Genomic DNA, 23,351 nt, shown 5'->3' with positions numbered 1-23,351 from the left:
GAATATCGTAGTTTGAATACACTAGCATTTCGATCAATTCTCAATTTCCAAAAAAAAAAAAAAAATGAAACCAACCTGATTCGAGTTAAAGTCTGCATACACCCTGGAGAACATCGTACAAAAATTTATGATCATTTTCAAGTTCTCTCTTTCCCTTGATTTGGAGTCGCAGGAAAGAGTAAGGGTTAGTTTGGATAGTAGGTATTTTGAGAGAATATTTATCTATAATTTATTATTTTATTATTATTTTTTACTATTATTTATTAATATTCAATAGTCTATCATTATTTTTTTATTACTATTCACAAAATATCTAAAATCACATTACTATCCAAATACAACTTAAGTGTATAAAATTAGAAAAATTATTTGTATTATCTATGTGTGTAAATTTCGCGTATTCTATTTAAAAAATAAGACAAATTCGAAAGGCTAACATGAAAAAATATATATTTTTAATAATATTTTTTTTTTCCAAATGAATCGATTAAGATTTACGTACTTTAAGATTATATTTAATTTTACCTGACAAATTAAATATGATATGTTGACTTTCTTCGCTGGCATTTGTTTTGGATGTCATGTGACAAATTTATTTCAGAATATTACTTTTTACAATACCCGAAAAATTAAGTAATTATTGGATTATGTTTTTTTTTTTAACAAAGAACTTCATATATATTATTAATGATGAACAAATCCAATCAAGACAACAGATAAATGAGTTGTTTGTATTAAGAAGCATTCTCAACTTGTCTCATTTTATCATTATAACTTTTTCAAATTCTCATATAAAATACAATAAACAATTTATTTTTTCAAATCTCAAAATAATAATAATATTAAAAAATAATATTCTAATAATATTTTATTAAACTTTCAACTTTCATATAAAATCATATCATCTCATCTTACTATATTCAAAAACACTTTCTAAATCAATAACTACGTCATTACATAACAATGCATTTTTTGCCAACAAATGAACTTGGTTGCAGTACCTCTTCATATCTTGAATCTTCTTATTGAATTATGTTTTTTTTTTCCTAATCAAGCATGCTTAGTATTATAAAATAAAGTTCGAAATACAATATAGATGTGGATCCTTTCTACTATCGATAAACAAAATGCACCTAGGAAGAGTATCTAAGGGTATGCAACCAAAAACTAAATTGGTTGTTGTCCATTGCGCCACTGAGTACACACATCAATTTTGTAATCGATGGATTTTTGCTATTTTTCATTCCTTGTGATGTCGAAGGATTTGCAGGACATCTTCAATGATAGGAGTAATTTGCCAATTTGGAGAGGAATATGTGCTTTCAATGGCTGTTATGACTGTTTGAGCATCCCCTTCTAGCACTACTAGATTATGTTGGAGCTGAGATGCCATTTGGAAAGCTAAGAGGGTTGTTGAAGTTTCGGCTATCATGAGATTTGTAGTATGAATTTTATTGCTTTGAAGAGAATCTTATTGGATTATTATTTTTTAATTATTATAAACCTCATTCCATTGATCAAACTGTATCATAACAAACCCTGAATACAGTGGGGAGTTTCCTCCATATCCAGTATACATTGTGATACAAGCAAAGCATTTTTACCGAGTGTATGTGCAACTACATTGCCTTCTCTATGGATATGTTTAATATTACAAGCATCAAAACATCTAATTCTTGATCTGATATCTAAAATGATCATCCCAAATAGCTTTCATCTACCCCTTGTTTTTGAATGTCCATTACTAATTTTTTGGAATCACCTTCTTAACATACCTTTCTCATTCCCAGATCAATACCAAAATTTACTGTTGTGAGTGCGCCCCTTGCTTCTGCTAATAGTGGATCATGAAATAAAGCTTGCTTCTACCTCATGGTAGCCAGTAGGTTGCCTTCCTCATCCCTATAGCAATCTTAATTTCAATCATATATTGCTTTTTATCAACTACCACATCCCAATTTATCTTGTGAAAACCTGGTGGTGGATTTTACCATGTGCCACTTCTTGCTGTATTGCTATTGACTCGGTTGGATACCCTGGTTTCAGTTGTTGCAATGTCTTGTAGCATTTGATGAACCATGTTTAGCATTTCAGTTCTTGCATAAATTGGTCTTAGTAGGTAAAATGTTGAGGCAAACTCTCTACAAGAAATTCTTTGTAGTTGGAGGGATGGCTAGTCTCCATATTCTGGTCCATTCTTCACTATTATAGGAGTTTTGTGAACTTTGACCCTATTTTCTTTCTTGAAGTTCCCCTTGTAGATAGTAAGCACTCCTAACAATGAATATTTTATTTGCTGTGCTTCTCCACATCAGTTTATCTGCCCTATTGTAATGACTAATAGGAATCTGACTTATTATTTCAACATCTTCCTTTGAAAAGACTACTCTTATCAGATCTTGGTTCCATTCCATTGTTCCTTCATTGATCAGGGCCTCTACTTTTGCATCTGCCCCCAGTGTGTTCTGTCCACTTTGAGGTTTGAATGTAGTTGGTTGTAGCAGCCATTTATCTGACCATATTTTAACTGACTGTCTATTCCCAATCCTCCATATAGTCCCTTCTTGAAGCAAGGATCTAGCATATAAGATGCTCCTCCAAATATAAGAAGGATAGCTGCCCAACTTAGCATTTAAAAAATCAGTATTGGAAAAATATTTGTAATGTAACACTTGTGAAGCTAGAGAATTAGGGTATTGAATCATTCTCCATCCTTGTTTTGCTAACAAAGCAATGTTGAAATTTTTAAAATCTCTAAATCTCAAACCTCCTTCAGCTTTTGATTTCCCCATTTGTTTCCAATTTATCCAACTAAGCTTTCTCTCCTGATTTATTTGGCCCCACCAGTATCATTTCATCAATTTGTTAAGGTCTTTCAACAAACCTTTAGGTAGTTTAAAACCTCTCATAGAATAAGTAGGAATAACTTGAACCATTGATTTGAGCAGTATCTCTTTACCTGCTTTCGATAGGAACTTCATTTTCTAGTTATTAAGTCTTCCTCTTACTTTGTTAAGAATACTGTTAAAAGCCTTTGCTCTGGATCTTACAACCAAAGCTGGTAATCCCAGATAACTCTCATAAGAATTTGTTGTTCTTATTCCTGCAATACTGAGTATGCTATCTCTTGTAGAAGCTCTTGTATTCTTGCTGAAAAATAAAGAGGATTTTTCTTTGTTCAACCTTTGGTTTGATGTAGTTTCATATTGGCCTATCAAGTGTAGCAACTTGCTCCATTTTAAAGAAGAGGCTTAACAAAATAGCAAACTATCATCTGCAAAAAAATAAATGATTTATTGTCAGTTGTCCTCTTGCCATTGGAAAACCAGAAATAACTCTCAACCTTCCTGTCTTGTTGAGTAATTGACTAAAGGCTTCTAATCAAAGGATAAAAAGATATGGTGATAAAGGATCATCTTGTCTTATACCTCTGGAGGGTATGAATGATGGTTGTGGGTTCCCATTTATCAAGATAATGTATGAAATTGTTTTAACACAATTAAAAATAAGATCTATCCTCCTTTTTTCAAACCCCATCCTTTCCATCACAGTTGCTAGGAAACTCCTTTCCAATCTATCATATGTCTTACTCATGTCTAACTTTAGTGCCATATACCCAGCTGATCCTCTTAATCTGCATTGCATAGAGTGCAAAATTTCAAAAGCAACTATTACATTATCAACAATTAATCTCTCAGGCACAAATGCACTTTGAGTTGTTGATATGATTTTTGAAAAAATTGGTTTTAATCTGTTGGCTAATATCTTGGCAATAACCTTGTAGATGACATTGCACAAGCTGATTGGTCGAAATTCAGTAACCTGTTTGAGATTTTTGTTTTTTGGAATGAGAACTATAAATGTTTCATTTATAGTATTGTCTCATTTGTTTGTATTTAAAACCAGTGTCATCGCTTTACAAAGATCATTACCTACTGTTTGCTAGTGCTATTGGAAAAATCCAGCTGAAAATCCATCTAGTCCTGGAGAACTCATAGGGTTCATACTGAAAACAGCTTCTTCCACTTTTGTGAAGGTAAATTCTTTTAGCAACCTACAATTCATCTCCTTAGAAACCTATGGTTGAATGGGTTCCAGACATTCTATTTGACCTGTTGGATTTGAAGTTGTAAACAAATTGGTGAAAAAAGTCTGAAAAACTTGATTAATCCCTTATGGTGAATTGTATATGTGCCCATCTTCATTACTAATCCTGCTGATATAATTTGTTTTTCTCCTTTCGGATGCACATGTGTGAAAGTATTTGGTATTTCTATCCCCCTTAGAAGCCAACTTTGTTTTGCTCTCTGTCTCCACTTTAGTTCCTTTTCCTTTAATATCATTGTCACTTCTTTTTTAATCTGTTTTATTTCTTCCATGTCTCTTCCAGTGTTCCTCTCCTGAAGTTGTTGTTGTTTTGCCTTTCTTGCCTCAATAGCTCCCTTTGTCTACTTCTCCTGGATCGTGCACCATTTCAATAATTTATCCTTGCATCTGTTAAGCTTATTTGAAACTGCTGCTATTGTTTTTTCAACATTGAAATTTCCATTCCATGCAGTGGAAATTATTCCCTGACATTCATTTTTTTGTCCCCAGCTATATTCATATCTAAATACTCTTGCCTTCCTTCTTTCATATTGAATTTGAGTATTCAGATCTATGATGAGAAGGTTATGATCTGAAGTACATGCTGCTAATGTGTTGACATTGATCTCTTGGTACAGATTGATGTATTGAGAATTAGATAGAACTCGATCTAACCTTTCTTTTGTGAAGTCAGCACCTTCTCTGTTATTGGTCCAAGTGTATTTTGGTCTTTTATATCCCAAATCATTCAGTTCAGTATCTTGCAAAGCTTGGGTAAAAGACTCCATCAGAGCATAAGGCCTTAAAGCTCCCCCAAATTTCTCATTTTGTTGTAATATTTCATTAAAATCACCCATGCAAAGCCAAAGTCTATTATATACTGGTTTTAAGATTCTTAGCAGTTGCCAACTCTCTTCTCTGAGTGCTATACAAGGATTGCTATAGAAACCTGTGAGTAACCATCTCTTCCCATTTTCTGGATCAGTTACATTAACAAATATATGATGATTAGTATAAGATTCCAATTCTATGTGAACAATTGATTTCCACATAAATGCTAGCCCTCCACTGAATCCTCTATTGTCTATTATGAAGCTTCTGTCAAAACCAAGTTTATTCCTGATTCTTTCCATCTTCTCCCTCTTACTTTTTGTTTCAATGATGAAGATTATAATTGGGCTCTTTTGCTTTACCATAAAGTGAAGCTCTCAAACTGTTTAAGGGTTCCCAAGCCATCGATAGTTCCAACTTGGGCTCTTTAAGGAATGAGCATGTCTCTTTGTTTTTTGGTTAATCCTTGATGTTCATTGCTATCTACATATGAATTTTCTCTTTTCCCGCTACTTGTTTCATTCATACTCTTGCTCTTTTTTTCATATTTTTTTTTCAGTTTCAACTACATTTGTTGGTGTGGAAGAACAAGTCCTCAAAGGTCTATTGGTTTCCACTAACAATCTTCCCTTTATATTTTTTTATCAATAGGCATATGCTCTAAAGATATGGTCTGATCTTCTTCAGTGTTGCCAGTTGTCTGTGTATGCTTCAGTAGATATAATTCTTTCCCCTGATTTGCTTTCTCAGCATGATTAAAAACTGCTTCCCTAGTTTCTTATCCCTCTCCAATTTGTGGATGATAAATAAACCGTGTTCTACTTTTTGCCCCAAATCTTTTATCACCAGTACCACTTCTTGCCCCAAATCTTTTATCACCAGTACCATTTGAAAGTGCAGGTGAAGCACTCAACCATTAACCATATTGAGATTTACCTATTCGTGTTATGTTCCTTCTAGATTTTACCATGGCATAGACCCTATCTACATGCTTAATAGCTCCACACTGAAAACAAAACAGAGGTAATCTCTCATATTTAAACTCAATCCACCTTTGTTTCCCCTCAATTCTAATCAGCCTACCTCAAACTAGAGGTTCAGAAATGTCTATTCTAACTCTAACTCTAACTCTGAGATACTTTCCCCATCCAACTCATTCCCCATCTACATCAACTATCATAACCTCCCCCACTGTGGACCCAATATGTTCCCCACCCTCAAAAGTGATAGCAGCCAAAGACATATCATGTAATTGGATCCAAAAAGATTCATAAGTAAAATTCATTTCATTGGGAGGAGTATTACTGTCAAATTCTTGTATACAGATCAAATTTTTATCAAAAGACCAAGGTCTTCCATTAAGAACGCGTTCTATATCCATACTTCTCTAAAATTCAATTAGAAATCTATTATGGCCCACCTCGTTAAAGATTAACCATCCTCTTGGGTTCCAGTTTTTCGTCATAGTAGTTTTGAAAGCTTCCTTGTTAATAATTTTTTTCCATCAGAATAAGTATAAGCAAGCAATTCTGTCCACATATATCTGACCTTCTTGTCTCTTCTTCTATAAATTTTACTTCTTCTTGCTCTTCCTCTGTTGATGTAAATCCTTCCCACAAACGTTCCAGCTCTTTAGCCATGATAATCTGTCTAAATTTTGTCTTCGAAGATGTATACGGGTACGTTTCGATCATCAACCTATCTCAACTCATCATTACAATTTTTTCAAATTCAAATACAAAATATAATAAACAATTCAACTTTTTCAAATTTTAAAATAATAATAATATTTTATCATCTCAACTCAACTCAACTCAATTCAACTCATTTTAATATCCAAACACAGTCGTAATAAGTGTGACCAACTTAATCCACCACCTTACCCTACTTTAGGAAAGAAAGTACATCTATCTTACCCTTCTTATTGGACTGTTAAATCTGAAGAGAGTTCTCAAAGAAAAAAGAAAAATATTACGAAGGTGAACCCCTATTTAATACTGAGCATATGTCATGATTCTAATTCAACTTTATCTTAGAGCCCCTCTCTCCCTCCCTCTCTCTCTCTCTCTTCAACATTGAGAACCCCAAACAGTGTGAAAGTTACTGTACCTTGCGGATTGCTCAACGTGTCCACATCATTGCCTTCACAGAAACACATGCAAACTCCTCTCCCACGTGTCAGTTTTTTCAGAATATGTACTGTAACGACAGTGATATTTTTTTATGTTATTTATTAATAACTCATTTTTTAACACATAATATATCATAACTCATCACAATAATTGGCTGTGTATTTTGGAATTATTCTCATATGATTAATTTACTCTTTATTTTAAAGTCTTTTATCTCAATTATTATTAGTGACACAGTATTTTTGAAAGATTTTATTTTTCTGTCTAATCATTATATTAAAAAAATAATATTTTCTTTTGCCTAAAAGGGATTATTTTAATTTCTAAATTAAGATTACACACCGAGATGAATTTTTAAAAAATAATCTAACTTTTATACATATTATACATATTATCCGTCATTTTTATACATATTATACTTAATTTTTTTTATTTCTTATTCATAAATCACATATTTAATAAAAAAATAAAAAAAAAATATGTGATATAAAAATGATGCGTAAAATTTTTCTTTATAAAAAAATTTTATAAACTGATATAATTTTATATAATAATAATAATACAAAGAATTTATTTTATAAAATTTAACATATAATATAGGATTACAGATTTATTTTTATGAAATATTTTTATAATTAAAATATTTATTTTATTAAAATTAAGTTTTATTATATGCCAGTTATTATTTATATTCACATTTAAAAATTTTCTTCTTATTTTTTATAGGATATGTGTTATGTGTAATAAACAGTGATCGGCGAAAAGAATTCTTCATTAAAATTACATGTCACAATCCTACTGTTCACACTTTCGCCCCGACTTTATTTTCGTATCTCCGTTTTTTTCTTTTTTAAATATAAAGAATAAAAATGCACTGAAATGAAATCATTACTATAATCCAGACAAACGCTGTTAATATTGGATTAAAATCTTTAGCACTGTAAATTTTCTTTCCTCGGAAAGTTCAAGAATCTATGGTTTTTTTCTCCTCTCCGAAAGTAAAGGGGTTACTTGGGAACCGACTTTCAGCAAGGAGGCCACTTTCTCTGCTTCCTTTCCTTCCTTGAATTTAAAATATCGTTTGCTGCACCAATTTTTCAAGAACTTCTCTTTCTTTATTTTTTTACCCGAGAAAAGTTTATGAGAGAATTGTTTGCTTGTTGGCGGTGTTCGTTAGAGGAAAATGTTGTGAAGCTGACCTTTTGAATTCAATGCCTTTTTTATTCTCTTCTTCTCTTCGTCTCTAAAAGTGTTATCTTTTTTATATTGAAGCATTTTGGGGGCGGTGCGGTCTTACAGTTCATATCTTGTCATCAATACGCGTTGCCTCTCCGTGTTGATTTTCTTGAAAGTATATAAAGTTCTTAAATCTTCTTCTTCGTTTTGCTCTTGTTGCTTTGTGTCGCAGTCAGATCTGAGTTTGCGTTTGGTCTATACTCACATTTGGACATTCTCGCGGGTAATTGTCTTCACATTCTCTCTCTCCCTCTCTTCTCCTTGTCCGTTGCAATCTTATTCGCTGTTTGGTTGCTGGGAAAACTTAGAAAAGTATTACAAAAGACAAACAAGAAGAGAATGCTTCGTTGTTTTCTTAGAAAATCTGAGGACTCTTGCTTAACTCTTGAATTTTAGGAGTGAAAGTTTCCACTTTCAGAGAAAAAATTTATTAGTAACCAGGCTCAGCCTTGAGGATTATTGTTGTTGGACGGATCAAATTATATTATTTATGCGTTTGCACTTGCTTATTTATTCTGTCTAGTTTTCTTCGCTGTAGATATATGGGTTGGTTTGTTTACTTTTGGATCTTAGATTAACATCTTTCGGTGTTTTGCCAATTATGAATGCAGATCAGCAGGTCGGGAATCTTGAGGCTGATCATATTTGAGTTTTTAGAGTTTAGTATGCTCTTGAGTCAAAGAACACTAGCTTGAAGGCCTTGGGCGAAGACTTTGTTGTATGAAAGATATGGCGTCAGGCGAAGGGAGGCGCCATCGCCACAATCTAGTGCCTCTTGCTGCGTTGATCAGCAGAGAGATGAAGAGTGAGAAGATGGAGAAGCCCACTGTGAGATATGGGCATGCGGCTCAGTCGAAGAAAGGGGAGGATTATTTCCTGACTAAGACTGATTGCCAGAGAGTCCCCGGAAATTCTTCATCAACATTCTCTGTATTTGCGGTAATGCTAACCCTTTCGCTCTGTAATTCTATTTTGCCGTGCCACAAAAACCGGCACTTCCGTGTTCAGAGTTGAGCCATGATGTTAGCATTGATTTTATTACTTTTCGGCCTGCATATTACAATTCAATGCTCTTCAATTTAAAGTTCTCTCCTCTCTTTAGCTTTAAGAATAATTTTCTTACTTCTTACGTATAAAAAAGAGGAGTATTTTTCTTACTTCTAAGATCGATGCCTTTGGTGAATCGCATTTCAATGCTGATGAGAAAGAGTGAAGATGGATGATCATTGTTTTCTTCTGATATTCAGATCTTTGATGGGCACAACGGAAATGCTGCTGCCATTTTTGCAAGGGAACATCTATTGAATCATGTGTTGGGTGCTATGCCCCGAGGACTTGGTCGGGAGGAGTGGCTCCAAGCTTTACCTCGTGCATTGGTTGCTGGCTTTGTGAAGACTGACAAGGAATTCCAGAGCCGAGGCAAGGAAACTGGCCTCTTTACTTTCTTTTGTTTTTCTTTTTACATGCAGTCCGAGTGTATTTGTTATGCATGATGATCAACTAATTTTTTCTTATCCCCATCCGATTATCTCCAGGAGAAACATCTGGAACCACGGCTACATTTGTAATAGTTGATGGGTGGACTGTGACGGTTGCATCTGTTGGAGACTCACGTTGTATTTTAGATACTCAGGGTGGCACTGTTGCTACTTTAACTGTGGATCATAGACTTGAGGAGAATGTAGAAGAGTGGGTATCTATTTGAAAGCCCTTAATTATCATGTTTTCCTGGATACACTTTGTAATTTGTTCTTCATGGTTGCAGGAGGGAACGCGTTACGGCGAGTGGAGGTGAAGTGGGGAGGCTTAGTATTGTTGGGGGTGCTGAGGTAAGATGTGTGTGTGTGTATTTTTTTTTTTCCTTCTAGAAAACTGCAGAACTATACTCTGTTGGTCTTAAACAGATGTTCTTCCCCCAAGTTATGTTATATATATGTTAACATGGGGTGATATATGACCTTTTAACTCTTGCAGATTGGTCCCCTCCGTTGTTGGCCAGGTGGTTTATGCCTTTCTAGGTCAATTGGAGACATGGATGTTGGGGAGTATATAGTACCGATACCATACGTCAAACAAGTGAAGGTATTTGTTTATTGTTCTTTTTACTTAATTTTGTATATGCATCATTTCTGTCTTCGGCATGAATCCTAATATTCTTATTTTGTATAAAAGCTCTCAAATGCAGGTGGGAGGCTTATAATTGCATCGGATGGCATCTGGGATGCCCTATCTTCAGAAATGGCTGCAAAAAATTGTCGTGGGTTGCCTGCCGAACTTGCTGCTAGGCAAGTTGTGAAGGTGATTAAATTCTTCACTGTGCTATATCTTCTGGCAAGTCCTGCTTGAATTACCATGTCCTTCTGGTCATATTTTAGCACAAATGAGGGTTAATATTATTCGTATGCCAATCTAATGCTTATCCATATTATATTTGATGGAATCTTTTTCAGGAAGCCTTGAGAACAAGGGGCTTAAAGGATGATACAACTTGCATAGTTGTTGACATAATTCCTCCTGATAATTCGGTACAGCCATCAAGTTCTCCTAAAAAGCAGAACAAGCTGAAAGCTCTATTTTTCAGGAAGAGGTCACGTAGTTCTGTTAATAAACTATCAAAGAAGCTATCAGCTGTAGGTATAGTGGAAGAATTGTTTGAGGAAGGCTCAGCAATGCTTGCTGAAAGGTCAGTATTTTTCGGATAGTTGTGATGTTTTAATGAACTATTAAGCTTACAATGGTGCACTGCCTGCTGATATCTTTTTTCTAGTCCATCTATTGCAGCTTCTCTCTTGTTTGGATTTACATGGTTATAATGGGCAAGTCTCTGTAGCTATAATGGGTAGATGTAGGTTTTTGTCTGAAAAAGAAGACATCTATGTGCAACAATCTAATTTCTTTTTTTGATATGGAACACTTTAATATCTTATATGAAAAACAATAGGATGGAGAATGATGGAGACAGGGAAAGACGGATCTTTTATTCTATTATCTCTTTCTGATGACAGTGATACTTGTGTTGTTAAGTTACATATATCCTTGATGAGGAAATAGTATTGCTTACTGTATTGCTAACTTTATTGACAATGCTCTTGGAGTGTATATGTGGACAACGCTCTTGTTGAAAATATTGATGTGGAATTGATTCTTTAGTGGACTGTTATTTTGTTTTGTATTCATACAACGAGTAGAAATGAGTTTTTGCAGTTAAGCAGGTGTCAGTTTTAAAATTTGTTTAGGTCATGACCTCTGCTTATTGCTGCATTGTTGCTGCCGTAGAAGTTCTTGAAAAATTTCAATCTGATTTTCTCTGTGCTGTCAAATAACTTTTCTGCTTGTGCTTTTGTACTGAATTTCACCTCTTCAAATGGTATTTTTCACTTGGCTGGAACCAGTATCTGAATCCTAAAATTGGATTCTGCCTTCACAGAGGGTGGGGTGCACTCTCCCTTTCCTCTAGTCCCCAAACCCTTGCTATTATGAGGTTCAGGTCATCACATGCTTAACCCAGTTTGCATTGATATAAGCCTTAATAACCTTTGGAGTATGGCTGTGGTAGAGAACTCTTTTAGGAGAGACTTCAAGAATTTTTAAATTCATCTAGTATTAGTGATTTAAGGAGAACACATGAACAGCATCGGAATTCCACCTAGCAATTTCTGTATCTGAATGTGATTTGATAGTTGATTTAATGTCTGCCCTGGTCCTTGACCCATGAGGTCATGATGCTTTATAGGATATATGCTAGTTAGCTTGTTTCATTTTATCTCTACCAACAATTGCTTTGCCTGTTATTGCATCCTCAACTACATTATCTTAGCGAATCTAGATGCTTAAAGACCTAAATTGCATTTCCTATTAATTCATCTACTGGTTAATTACCTGCGTTCTTGTTATGTTGAGTTCAAAATATAAGATTCACCTGGTTCTGAATACTTACAATGATATCAAAATTTTCATGAAACATCCAGTTCCAAGGTTGGGATGTTGTTGCTCTGACCATTCTAGCTTGTTGTGAACTTAAACCCTGTCATCATGACTGTCTCACCCAAATTCTAATTACTTTTTGGTCCTAGGTTAGAAGTTTAATAAACAGCAAAGTTAAGCTGAGTCATGGATTGATGACAAACCAAACCTACTTCTCATAAAATTGCACCCTAAATTTGAATTAAAGGTGTACTGGAGAAGAAAAATATGCCCAGTGAAACTTTTGTATTCCAGAGTATACTGTATAGCTGAACTGCTGATGTATGTATTTAAAAATTTACTTTTGATCTAATTGGGTTTTATAGTCTTGTCTGTGGAAGGGTGCACATGCTCTGCGTCTAGCACATTATTTTGGTAGGTCGAAATTGAGATGAGCTTGTAACCAAATCGATCTATTTTGCATGGTAGTTACTAATTAAAACTTGTATGATCTTCTCCAGCTTTCCGAAAATGATCCCAGGTAGGGACTTGTATGCATGTGGAAACTTTTAGTTTTATGTCTTGAATTTTAGCTTGACTTTGTAGTTTGAGTTCAGTGCTTGATGTAGTTTACCTCTCCATGTTAGAATATGCTTATTATGGGAAACTGGTGTTCTTGTTTGCTTCCATTTAGTAGTCTTTAATTTGTTTGGCTCTTCAGTTGGGTGCTTTATAGTTGTATCTTAGTTTCTAACAATATGAACTCATCTTATGAGATTTTTTTCTTTTATTACTGGGTCACACGAGAAATTATTGTCATATGTTTATTCAGACTGGGAAATGATGAGTCCACAGGCCAGTCGACATCTGGCCTTTTCGTCTGTGCTGTATGTCAAGTTGACCTTGTTCCAAGTGAGGGCATCTCTGTCCATGCCGGTGCCATCTTCTCCACCAGCACAAAACCCTGGCAAGGCCCTTTCCTTTGTGCAGATTGTCGTAATAAGAAGGATGCAATGGAAGGAAAACGCCCTAGTGGTGTTAAAGTGGCTTAGCTCCAACATTGTTTTACCCTATTCTTTACCTTTTAATTCATATTTTTTTTAATTCTCCATTTTCGTAGGCCAGCAATTGTTTGAATCTTGCTATGATGTTGATCAAATGTATATGTCAGATCTGGGAATAGTAAGATAGTTTTAGCATTCAAGTGATAGAAGGCTTAAGGAGCAACTGGACTGAGTTTGGAGTGTCTTCTGGAAATTAAAATTAACGCGCTGAATGCGATGGTTGTAGTTGGATGCTCAAGTCACTTAAGCCTAACAGACTACCCAGTGCTGGTCTCTCCCATGTATCCCGGGATCGGCGGGATGGGTGGCTTGGAGTGCTGGGGCCGCTCCTAAAGTGTTGAGTTTGCACACTTGTGACTTCCAAACCGTGACTCTAACCAGTGCAAACTTGCGTCTGGGTTCCTAGTCAAGCCTAAGCAGACTTTTGGAATGTTAGTCATTGTTTTGCTTCCAAGTGTAGGTTGTATTTTTTGCAAACTATTACAGTGAGACTCCCAACTCTCCTAGATGTTATGATTCTGTGTCAAGATCTTTACGAAGGAACTCTGGTATTAGAAGGTACAGCTAATAGATATAAACATGACTTGTGAAGGACCCGCCCATAAAAAGTCTATGTCAAAAGAGTAGTGCTAGGCACAAATTTGTCTTTTTATTTTTTCCTTTTTTCTTTTCATATTTTTTTAACATATTTAAATATTTTTAAAAATTTTAAAAAAAATACACTAATACATTAAAAGGTAATTTCTTAATCATTAATTAAAAAAAATTAAATACATGAACGGTCAAAATGAGGAGGCAAATTTAGGTGGCATATTAGCATTTCTCATGTCAAAATACCAATGGTGAAGGAGTTCCGACTTCTCCCTTTAACCCCAGCCAACATCTGCGTTTGTTCATTTTCAACATGTTATTTAATTTTTATTTCTTTTTCTCTCTGGAGGAAGAAACCGTTGTTTGAATCCACCATAAGCATAAAGGACTCGACACGCTGAAGAGATTTTAGGGTTCAGATATTCATTCGTCTCTTACTAACCTCTTATCGTCTCTCTTTAGTGTGTAGGCAACGAGTTGCTACTGCAATCGTGGACTGTGTAAGCCTCGCGTTATCTTTTTTAAAAAAATTGAATACATATGAGATTCATGTGAAAAAATTAAATTTTTAATGATAGATCCTCTTTTTTTTTTAAAGTATTGCACGGAGGTTACAACTTATCTAACATTATTCTATTTGGAGTCATTATCCCACAACACCAAAAAAACAAGAGACTTGGTTGGAGTCATATCTTGATCTATAATTTTGTTTTCTTTGCTATGTAATTTATTGAAGATAAGTGATATACTTATAATTTTTAATTTTTCTACAATTATGCTTTAAATTGAAGATTGTTTTATAAAATAATATTATATTTATAAGTTGTTTTATAAAAATAATTTGTATTTAAAATAAAATTGTATAAAAATTAAAAAAAAAAATAGTTGCGGGTGTCATTTTTCTTTCTTTATTCCTTTGTTGAATCGAGGACGACAACCACCAACACTTCGAAGGGACCACTCATTCGAAGTTTGAAGGCTGAAGGTAAGTCAAGTTTTAAAATTGCTTCGAATTTTTATCGGTGCAAGGCACAAGCCAGATGTCGGCAATCCCGACCTTGGCGTCTTTTACTCCATATTTTCGAGGCAAAAGGAGTCAAGGACCTCCATAGAAAGACAAACGCTTCCCACTCAAATCCATTATTTCACTTGACACCTCGATGATCTATATCTTCCTATCATGATCCACTTCTGCAGTTCTGCATATCTCTACCACCACCCACTTTCTTGATCCCCAAATGAAACCCAAAAACCTCTTTCCCACCATTTTCCCTCTGTTGAATCTATGCATATTCCTCATCCTCTCTTCTCCTCTACCAAGAAAATCCCAAGGTGTAGTCGACCCTTACTTCCTAGTCTGCAGTGCTGAGCCTGACAACTGTGGTGATGGGCAACCCATCAAGTACCCATTCCACATCCGAAGTAAGCAAAACAGGTCTTGTGGGTATCCTGGATTCGAGCTCTCTTGCAATAACAATGGCCAACCCACCATCAACATCCAAAGTAACGACTATATCATCCACAACATTTTCTATGAAACCGAAATCCTTCGCGTCTCAAACTCTGACTTTTGGAATTCAACCACCGGCTGTATTCCTTTAACTCAAAGCATATCCCTTCCTAGTGCCCGGTTCGAGCTAGCACCGTTCCAAACCCATGTGAATCTGCTTTATGGTTGCAACACTTCGACACTTGAGAGTACGTTAAGGTTTTCTGCATATCCTGATTGTGATCATGGGGAAAACAAAAACCGTTCGGTTCTGGTCCTGGCTGAAAACGACCAAAAGCTAAGGAACGTATCGGAGGCGTGCACAACTCGGGTGGTAGTACCCGTTGAACCTTATGAGCGTGAGAAACGTGATGGAATTGAAAGGGCCCTGAGAAATGGGTTTTGGGTGAAATGGAAGGCCAGCACGTGCAGCATTTGCCAGGAAAGTGGAGGGTGGTGTGGATTCAATTACACCGATAGGCATTTCAAGTGCTTCTGCCCTGATAGACCTTATGCCTGGAACTGCATTTCTGGTCAGTTTTCTCTCTCTAAATTCGACTGTTTAGAAAGAAAGTCTTACTCAGCATTCATTCATCTGACAATCGTATCAGTAATTATAATTGTTTTTTTTCAATATTTTACATTTTCTTTAAATGAAAATAACTTTTTATTGATATGAAGAAAAATAAAATAAAAACAAAAAATTTTGTTGATGGTTGTCAAATATAATTTTCAAATGGGATGTTAAATAAAAAAATCCTGAACATTCTTTAGAAAAATAACTAACAAAGTCTACCCTTATACATACAAAAAACGCTGTTAATGGTAAATCATTACATCAATTAGTGAAGTAAAAAATCATGTTTACAAGTTGGTACCAAGAATGGGAAAAGCTTCTTTGCCCACTAATTTGATCGCTGGTTAATTTGTTTTTTACTTAGTGATTAAGGAAGTGATTTTAAATGTATCGGTGTATTTTTTATTTTTTAAAAATATTTAAATATATTAAAAAAATGTAAAAAAAAATAAAAAATAAAAAATATTAATTTTGCCTATCGGTCAAGTTGAGCGGGCTCAAGAATATATATTCTACACCACTGACATCACATGATCTAATTCATTTAATTAAGAATTTTGTGATTTTTTTAAAAATAATTATCACGATGAGTCCTTTGTTCCCACCACACACATGACTAACTTGTAATGACCAGAAACCAAGCAAACTACAGTAACTTGTATAAGTTTCATGAGAAGTCATTATTTCACGAATATTTGAATAGGAATCACAATCCCCTAATGCACACGCCAAATCATCAAGTGGAAATGACTTCACCAATGAGTTTTTTGCCTGGATACACGCGTTCTCCATGTTTCGGCTTGGCCAATACGCTCTCGTCTGCCACTTTCCATATGTGTGTGGTCCACATGATAGATAATAACATTTCCTTTGCTTCGAGAATTCTAATTTCTCATTAATTTCTGAACCAAAAATGGAGAAATTTGTTTTTTCCCCCTTAATTTTGTGTTCTACACTTCTACTTACACATAAACTCAAGAAGCTTTTACCTCTCTCTACTGGCATCTAATGCAAGCTAAGAAATCAATATATATATATATATTTTATGAATCTGAAAATCACAGTTAAAAAAAGTTGGTTAATGACAATTTAGCAAGAAAATATATATATATATATATTTTATCATAGCAATCAAACAAAGAAATCAATATACAGCAGAACACTTTCTAAACTATTGTCTCCATTGCTATTTTCCCTTTCCGTAAACATAGCAAACCGACACCTTACGCAACAATCAGTTGATTGGCAAGGAAATGATGAACCATATGAAATGGGGGTTTCCTTACCTGCAATAAGCAGTGATAGGCTTGGAGAGCCCAATGACCACGACAATATCCACCACTTTTTCTTCACCCTTTCTTATCTCCAGGTTAACACCCTGAGTTTCCGCTCTCACCACCAGCATGCGACTCGGTTTGGCGCTACCCACATGATAGAAAGATAAAGACTCGGAGTGGGTCCCAAAGATGGTTCATCCTTTGCTTCCCTTGATGCCTATTACGATCCCACATCAACTAAATATGAGATTTTTTTTGTAGTTTATAAGCTCCTAGGCACCATTTCCTTGTAAGTCGGTTTTCAAGGGTGAGTTCTACCTAGTGGGTTCATAACAAATGGTATCAGAGCTACCTCACGTATGCAGTCCATATTGACACGGTTGCAATCGTGCGGTACGGGGGTAATGCTGGCATGGTAGTGCTCGTCTTGGGCTAGGAATGACCTAGTGCACAACCATCCCGTGTGAGCGCCGGGACCACCATGGACGTCGGCTACGGAGCATGGAGGTTGTTACGATCTCACATCGGCTAAGTGTGAGATTGGTTGATGATTTATAAGCCCTTAGGCATCATTTCCTTGTAAGCCGATTTTTCAAGTGTGAGTTCTACTTAGTGGGTTCATAACAAATAGTATTAGAGTCACCCTACGTATGCAGTCTATGTTAGCATGGTTGTGTGAGGCACGGGGGTGATGCCGGCATGACAGTGTTCATCCGGGGCTAGGAAAGACCTAGGGCATAGCTAGCCCGTGTGAGCGCCGGGACCACCGTGGACGTCAGCTACGGAGCGTGGTGGTTGTTACGATCCCGCATCGACTAAGTATGAGATTGGTTGGTGATTTATAAAGCCCTAGGCATCCTTCCTTTGTAAGCCGATTTTCAAGGATTAATTCTATCTAGTGTGTTCATAACAAGGCCCTCAGAAGGTGATTTGCTGTAAGAGAACCCGGCACCTTCCAAGCTTAGAGTCGACTCAATTGAAATGGAAAATGGGTCTCTGAAACTTTCTTGGTTTGGATTAATAAATCTCTGGCTCTCTATGAGGTTAGGTGAAATATATTTTGGAATTGAAAGGTGGGTGGGTGATGAACTTGTGGAGGGCACGCCCCGACGCAATCTGAGAAGGAATAATGTGGTGACAAACGAAGGGAAAGGAATGCGATGACAAAGAGAGAGAATGCAGGCAACAGGGAATGGAGGCGACGACCACGTCGACGAAGGGAGGTGATGACAATGAGGAAGAGAACGGGGAGGACTAGCTGGCTAGGGTTTGATTTGGATTCTACCCTTAAAATGTGACTTTAGGCGGGTTGAAACCGGCATTTCATGGGTTCGACTCAAAAATTAGTTTAACCCGCATTTATCGATCGGGTCAGATCATTTAGACGGATCGGGCTTGCAGTTTTTCCACATAGGCCTACCACATGATCATAAAGCTAAATACCGATCAACACAGAAAGTTAAAACTGTGTGCATTATATATAGGCATTAAAACATGTATGCATGACTAACATGCAAATTCTTAATTTTCCCGCTTTTTTTTTCCCTTTCTTTCCATAATTTAGCAGCCAAAGACTCAAAAGTTGTCTCGAAGGACAAAGGATTTACCTTAGGAGACACTTTATTCAAAATTCTGTATTTTTACATGCCAGCCAAGGAAGGCCTTCCTCTTACCTTAGCATTGCTTTTTAACTTATACTAAGCTAATGCCTAAATTTGCATAATAGATCGGAACAGATGAAAGAATTATCCTCAGTCCATGATGGTGATTCGGACTTCGATACGATATTCTTCACGTTCATCCATAAAATAAAAACAAATAAGCAAATAGAAATAAATAAAGAAAAACACAGAGATTTACGTCATTTGGCATAAAAACCTACGTCCACGGGTTGTTTGGGTGATGCGAGTGTAGCGGGAGGATGCCTCTACTGCGTAACTCTGGCGATGCGAGTGTAGCGAGCCTGTGGAGAGTCCCTTCCTTTGTAGAGATCTCCTCCTTTTATAGAGATCTATTTTCTTCATTGGATTAGTGATTAAGTCCAATTTGTCTCGTAAAATCTTTTCCTTTTAGGAGTAAGTGCTAACTGCTTTTGATTTATCTCTTCTCTGCCTTATCTCTTGGCTTTATCTATTTTCTTATTATTAGTGATAGATTTTCAATAGGTTGGACTAGTCAATTTAGTCCCTAACAAAGGCTATATTTGGTAAGTAAAGTAGTGAGAATGGTTTTTGAATAGTAATAAATAGTTTATAAATAATAGTGAGCTAATTTGAGACTAGTTGTGTTCTTAAACTGATCCGAATCAATCTCAGGTCAACTACATTTTTAAACTAAGAACATAAGTATTATATCTCAGCATGCTTTTGAATTTTTCAAATAACACTAACTGAGTAAGAGAGAAATATCCAAACCCCTTGTTATGATTTTAAAGTAATCTCGGGTCTTAATTTTCTTCTTTTGGTGGCTGTTGCTGGTGTATTGGGAATTTTGGAATGGCTTCCGTCTCCAAGTTTGTTTTTATTTCTCCAAGTTTGTTTTGCCCGCTCAAGATGACAACAAAGGATGTACGAAAGAGTTTGATTGTGGAAGGCTAGGCAAGCTCGGCTTTCCATTATTCTCCGACACCCCAAACCGAGATTGCCGCTTACAGGCCTAGCTGCAAGACTATCAGGGTGTGTTTAGATGTTGAATTGAGTTGATAAAATATTATTAGAATATTATTTTTTAATATTATTATTATTTTAGGATTTGAAAAAGTTGAATTGTTTATTATATTTTGTGTTGGAATTTGAAAAAGTTGTAATGATGAGTTGAGAGGAGTTGAAGATCCAAACTAAGCCTCAGTCCTCGCCCAAAAAACTGATCTTGGACTGATATTACTGAGTAGGTTTGGAGAGTGAGATGAGAATTTTTAGTTTTAGATGAAAGTTTAAAATATTAATTTAAAATATTATCATTGTTTTAAAATTTGAAAAAGTTGAATTGTTTATTATATTTTGTGTGAGAATTTGGAAAAGTTGTAATGATAAGATGAGATAAATCTCATCTTGTCTTTGCCCCCAATTTGGAATGTGATTTTTTTGGACCGGACTGGACCGAGACAAACAGAATGTATATATATATATATATATATATATATATATTTTAAATATTTTTTAATATATATAATATATTATTTTATATAGTAGTTGGGTAAGTTAATTATGTAATTTTCATCCAATAGCTCATCATTGACTATATATATAATGAAATTATTTAATATTTATTAACCATATATAAGATGTTAAAGGATTATTTTGTTTTGACTCTGCTTCTAATTGGTTCATGAATGATCATATGAATACCTATTCTCACGATTGTTGGATGAAGAAATTATATTTTCATATGCAAAAATGGAAAGCCTAGGATAATTTTTTTACAATTTATATTGATTTTTCATTTAAATTTATTTTATATTCATGTGCCCTTACTATTTTGGTTACTTCAATGCCATCACCCACTCATTTACAAGAACTAGCTTGTGATAATTCTGATAAGTTGAAGGTTAAATTAGGGAAATAGTTGTGACAACATTCAGATATTAGGGAAATAGTTGCCTCTCATTTATCTTCGTTTTGTAAACTAACATCACCTTGTTGTATCTTTTATTGCAGGGGAAAATAAATCAATATGGGTGATACCATTAGGTAACAGGCCCTCTCAACCACGTGATTTCTTTTTCATGCGGAAATCAAATTATGCATCACATGATAATTAACACGTGCTCTTTATTCTTTGAATGCAATCGTTTTATCTATTGGAATTGGGGTTCTGACCGTGGTTATAATAATCTATTGCTTGAGGAGAAAGTTCCCTTATTTATGGAAGAAGGAAAGTGTATCACACCAAAATATCGAGAACTTTCTAAGGAACGTTGGACCTCTTGTTATAAGAAGATATAGTTATTCAGATATCAAGAAAATGACCAGCCTTTTCAAAGAAAAATTGGGGCAAGGAGGCTATGGTAGTGTCTACAAGGGTAAGCAACAAGATGTTCGTCTTGTGGCGGTGAAGGTTTTGAAAGAATCAAGAGAAAATGGAGAGGAATTCGTTAATGAGGTTGCAAGCATTAGTAGGACCTCCCATGTCAACGTTGTCACTCTTCTGGGCTTTTGTTTTGAGGGTTCCAAACGAGCACTCGTTTATGAGTTTATGCCTAATGGATCACTTGAGAAGTTTATATACAAAGAAAATCCTTCAAAGGCTGATCATCAGTTGGAGTGGAAAACATTATACAAGATTGCAGTTGGGATAGCTCGAGGACTAGTGTACTTGCATAGAGGTTGCAATGCACGAATCTTGCATTTTGATATAAAACCTCACAACATTCTTTTAGACAAGAACTACCATCCAGAGATATCTGATTTTGGTCTTGCAAAGATATGTTCAAGAGATGAGAGTATTATATCTATGCTGGGCACCAGAGGGACTGTAGGATATATAGCTCCAGAACTATTTAGTAGAAATTTTGGAGGGATCTCTCACAAGTCAGATGTTTATAGTTACGGAATGATGGTTTTAGAAATTGTTGGGGGTAGAAAGAATATAGATATCGAGGGTGATCGTACTAGTGAAACATACTTTCCTCATTGGATTTACAAGCGCCTTGACCTAGATGAAGAACTAAGCCTGCAGAGCCTCGTGATGAATCATGAAGAGGATCGTGAAAGTGCAAAGAAGATGATAATTGTGGGTTTGTGGTGCATACAAATCGACCCTTCAAACCGGCCAACAATGGGCAGATCAGTTGTGGATAATTTGGAAGGGAGTTCTGAGTACTTGGAAATCCCACCCAAGCCTTTCTTGACCTCCCCGTCAAGATCACCTCAAATAAAATTGCCATTTGATTCTTCCACGACAATGGATGTCTTACGGTCTGAATCTATAGGATGTTCCTAGAGAATGATACTTTCCTTGAAATTGAATTCTCAATTTAGGGCAGTCATATATTACATGATGAGATTTTGAATGTCGTCTACTTGCATGATCATAATCCTTGGATCCTTTCCACATCTTATAGAATGATATGTTGGTAGTCTATGGATACGAAACTAGTAATTAATATATCATTTTTTTTCTTTCTTTCGAGTGAAAAATTAAGTAAGACAATAAAGACTTTGAAATATTTGTATATAATCCGTCGCAGTTCCCTTTTTATAGCTTATATATAGACCATGATATTTTATATATAGACCATGATATTTGTACATAGTCCGTCATGGTTCTGAATTTCCCCCTATTATCTGTAGACAAATCTACTAACAATGACAATTAAGTCAATTAAAAACTTTTCATCTAATCTAAGGCAAACTACATTGTTTAAAGTTGAATAGAAGAGTCGACCGGAGTTGACTCATTTATTAGAAAAAACATAAATGATAGGGCATACAAGTCAAAATATTGTTCAAGTGTTGGTGTGAAGCTGTGTATGAAACTCCTTGTGCATTGGACTAGTTTTATTGACCGACTCCAACGAGTTCGATTGGTAGTAGATATGGGCCAATTGTGTCTATTTTCAGTGGTACATTTAATTATGAAATCAACTGATTTGGTTTTTATATTTTTATCAAATCAAGAGATTTGATTTTTATTATGATGAAGATATTTATGTTATCTTATCTCTATGCAATTTTTCTATAAATAAAACTAATGCTTTGTATTTATTCAGACTCAAGAATAACAAAAATGTAACTCTCATCCATTGGACTCGTTTTGCTGGGCAACTCCAATGAGTTCGTTTCCTGTAGATGCGAGCCAAATCACACCCCTTACCAATATCACACCCCTTACCACACTATCCATGGTTTGGTTTGGTTTTTGTCATTTTCAAGAGTGGAAGACTGGAACCGTTCTCAAAGACGACTGCATCAATAAATAAATGTGGAAGTTCGAAGTCAAGGACTGAAAGTCTTTCTCATGCATGCTAGTAAATGGCAAAGATGATGCGTAGGAAACTCTCTCTTATCTCCGTAGAGTCTTTGGCATTGATAGTCTTTGGCACAGATCATGTTTCAGATTCCATGATTGGGAAATGTTGACCGTTTCTCACGGAGGCCGATCGTGAGAATGGGTCTCTAGCTTTCTTAAGTTTAGGAGCTCTTGAAGTGGTCCACTCTGACTTAT

General features: G+C 35.4%; 3 protein-coding genes across 3 annotated transcripts; all 3 read left to right on the top strand.

Annotated features, from left to right (window-relative positions):
* The first annotated feature begins 7,954 nt into the window (after window positions 1-7,954).
* On the top strand, window positions 7,955-13,483 carry LOC121255981 (probable protein phosphatase 2C 15). Its single transcript, XM_041156558.1, has 9 exons — window positions 7,955-8,508; window positions 8,897-9,224; window positions 9,533-9,704; window positions 9,821-9,974; window positions 10,051-10,114; window positions 10,260-10,367; window positions 10,458-10,583; window positions 10,736-10,968; window positions 13,021-13,483. The coding sequence occupies exons 2-9, from the start codon at window positions 9,006-9,008 to the stop codon at window positions 13,238-13,240; spliced, it is 1,296 nt and encodes a 431-aa protein (XP_041012492.1). The 5' UTR covers window positions 7,955-8,508; window positions 8,897-9,005; the 3' UTR covers window positions 13,241-13,483.
* A 1,598-nt stretch (window positions 13,484-15,081) lies between these two features.
* On the top strand, window positions 15,082-17,353 carry LOC121255298 (LEAF RUST 10 DISEASE-RESISTANCE LOCUS RECEPTOR-LIKE PROTEIN KINASE-like 1.2). The gene is made up of 2 exons (XM_041155563.1): window positions 15,082-15,865; window positions 17,121-17,353. Exons 1-2 carry the CDS (start codon window positions 15,082-15,084, stop codon window positions 17,351-17,353), a joined length of 1,017 nt encoding a protein of 338 aa, XP_041011497.1.
* Window positions 17,354-20,948: 3,595 nt separating this feature from the next.
* On the top strand, window positions 20,949-22,311 carry LOC121255297 (LEAF RUST 10 DISEASE-RESISTANCE LOCUS RECEPTOR-LIKE PROTEIN KINASE-like 2.5; the record flags this gene model as incomplete). The annotated part of the gene is made up of 1 exon (XM_041155562.1): window positions 20,949-22,311. A coding segment is annotated over one exon (1,179 nt), but the record flags the coding sequence as incomplete, so codon positions are not given.
* Between the last annotated feature and the right edge of the window lie 1,040 nt (window positions 22,312-23,351).

The sequence above is a fragment of the Juglans microcarpa x Juglans regia genome, chromosome 3D (assembly GCF_004785595.1).
Source record: "Juglans microcarpa x Juglans regia isolate MS1-56 chromosome 3D, Jm3101_v1.0, whole genome shotgun sequence".
Taxonomy (NCBI): domain Eukaryota; kingdom Viridiplantae; phylum Streptophyta; class Magnoliopsida; order Fagales; family Juglandaceae; genus Juglans; species Juglans microcarpa x Juglans regia.
This window is presented reverse-complemented; position numbering and strand designations above follow the sequence as displayed.

Coding starts and splice junctions, on each gene's coding strand:
- LOC121255981 (XM_041156558.1), top strand. CDS start 9,006: ATGAAAGATATGGCGTCAGGCGAAGGGAGGCGCCATCGCCACAATCTA. Junction 9,975..10,050: donor CTTGAGGAGAATGTAGAAGA/GTGGGTATCTAT, acceptor TCATGGTTGCAG/GAGGGAACGCGTTACGGCGA. Junction 10,969..13,020: donor TCAGCAATGCTTGCTGAAAG/GTCAGTATTTTT, acceptor ATGTTTATTCAG/ACTGGGAAATGATGAGTCCA.
- LOC121255298 (XM_041155563.1), top strand. CDS start 15,082: ATGAAACCCAAAAACCTCTTTCCCACCATTTTCCCTCTGTTGAATCTA. Junction 15,866..17,120: donor TGCCTGGAACTGCATTTCTG/GTCAGTTTTCTC, acceptor CCGTAAACATAG/CAAACCGACACCTTACGCAA.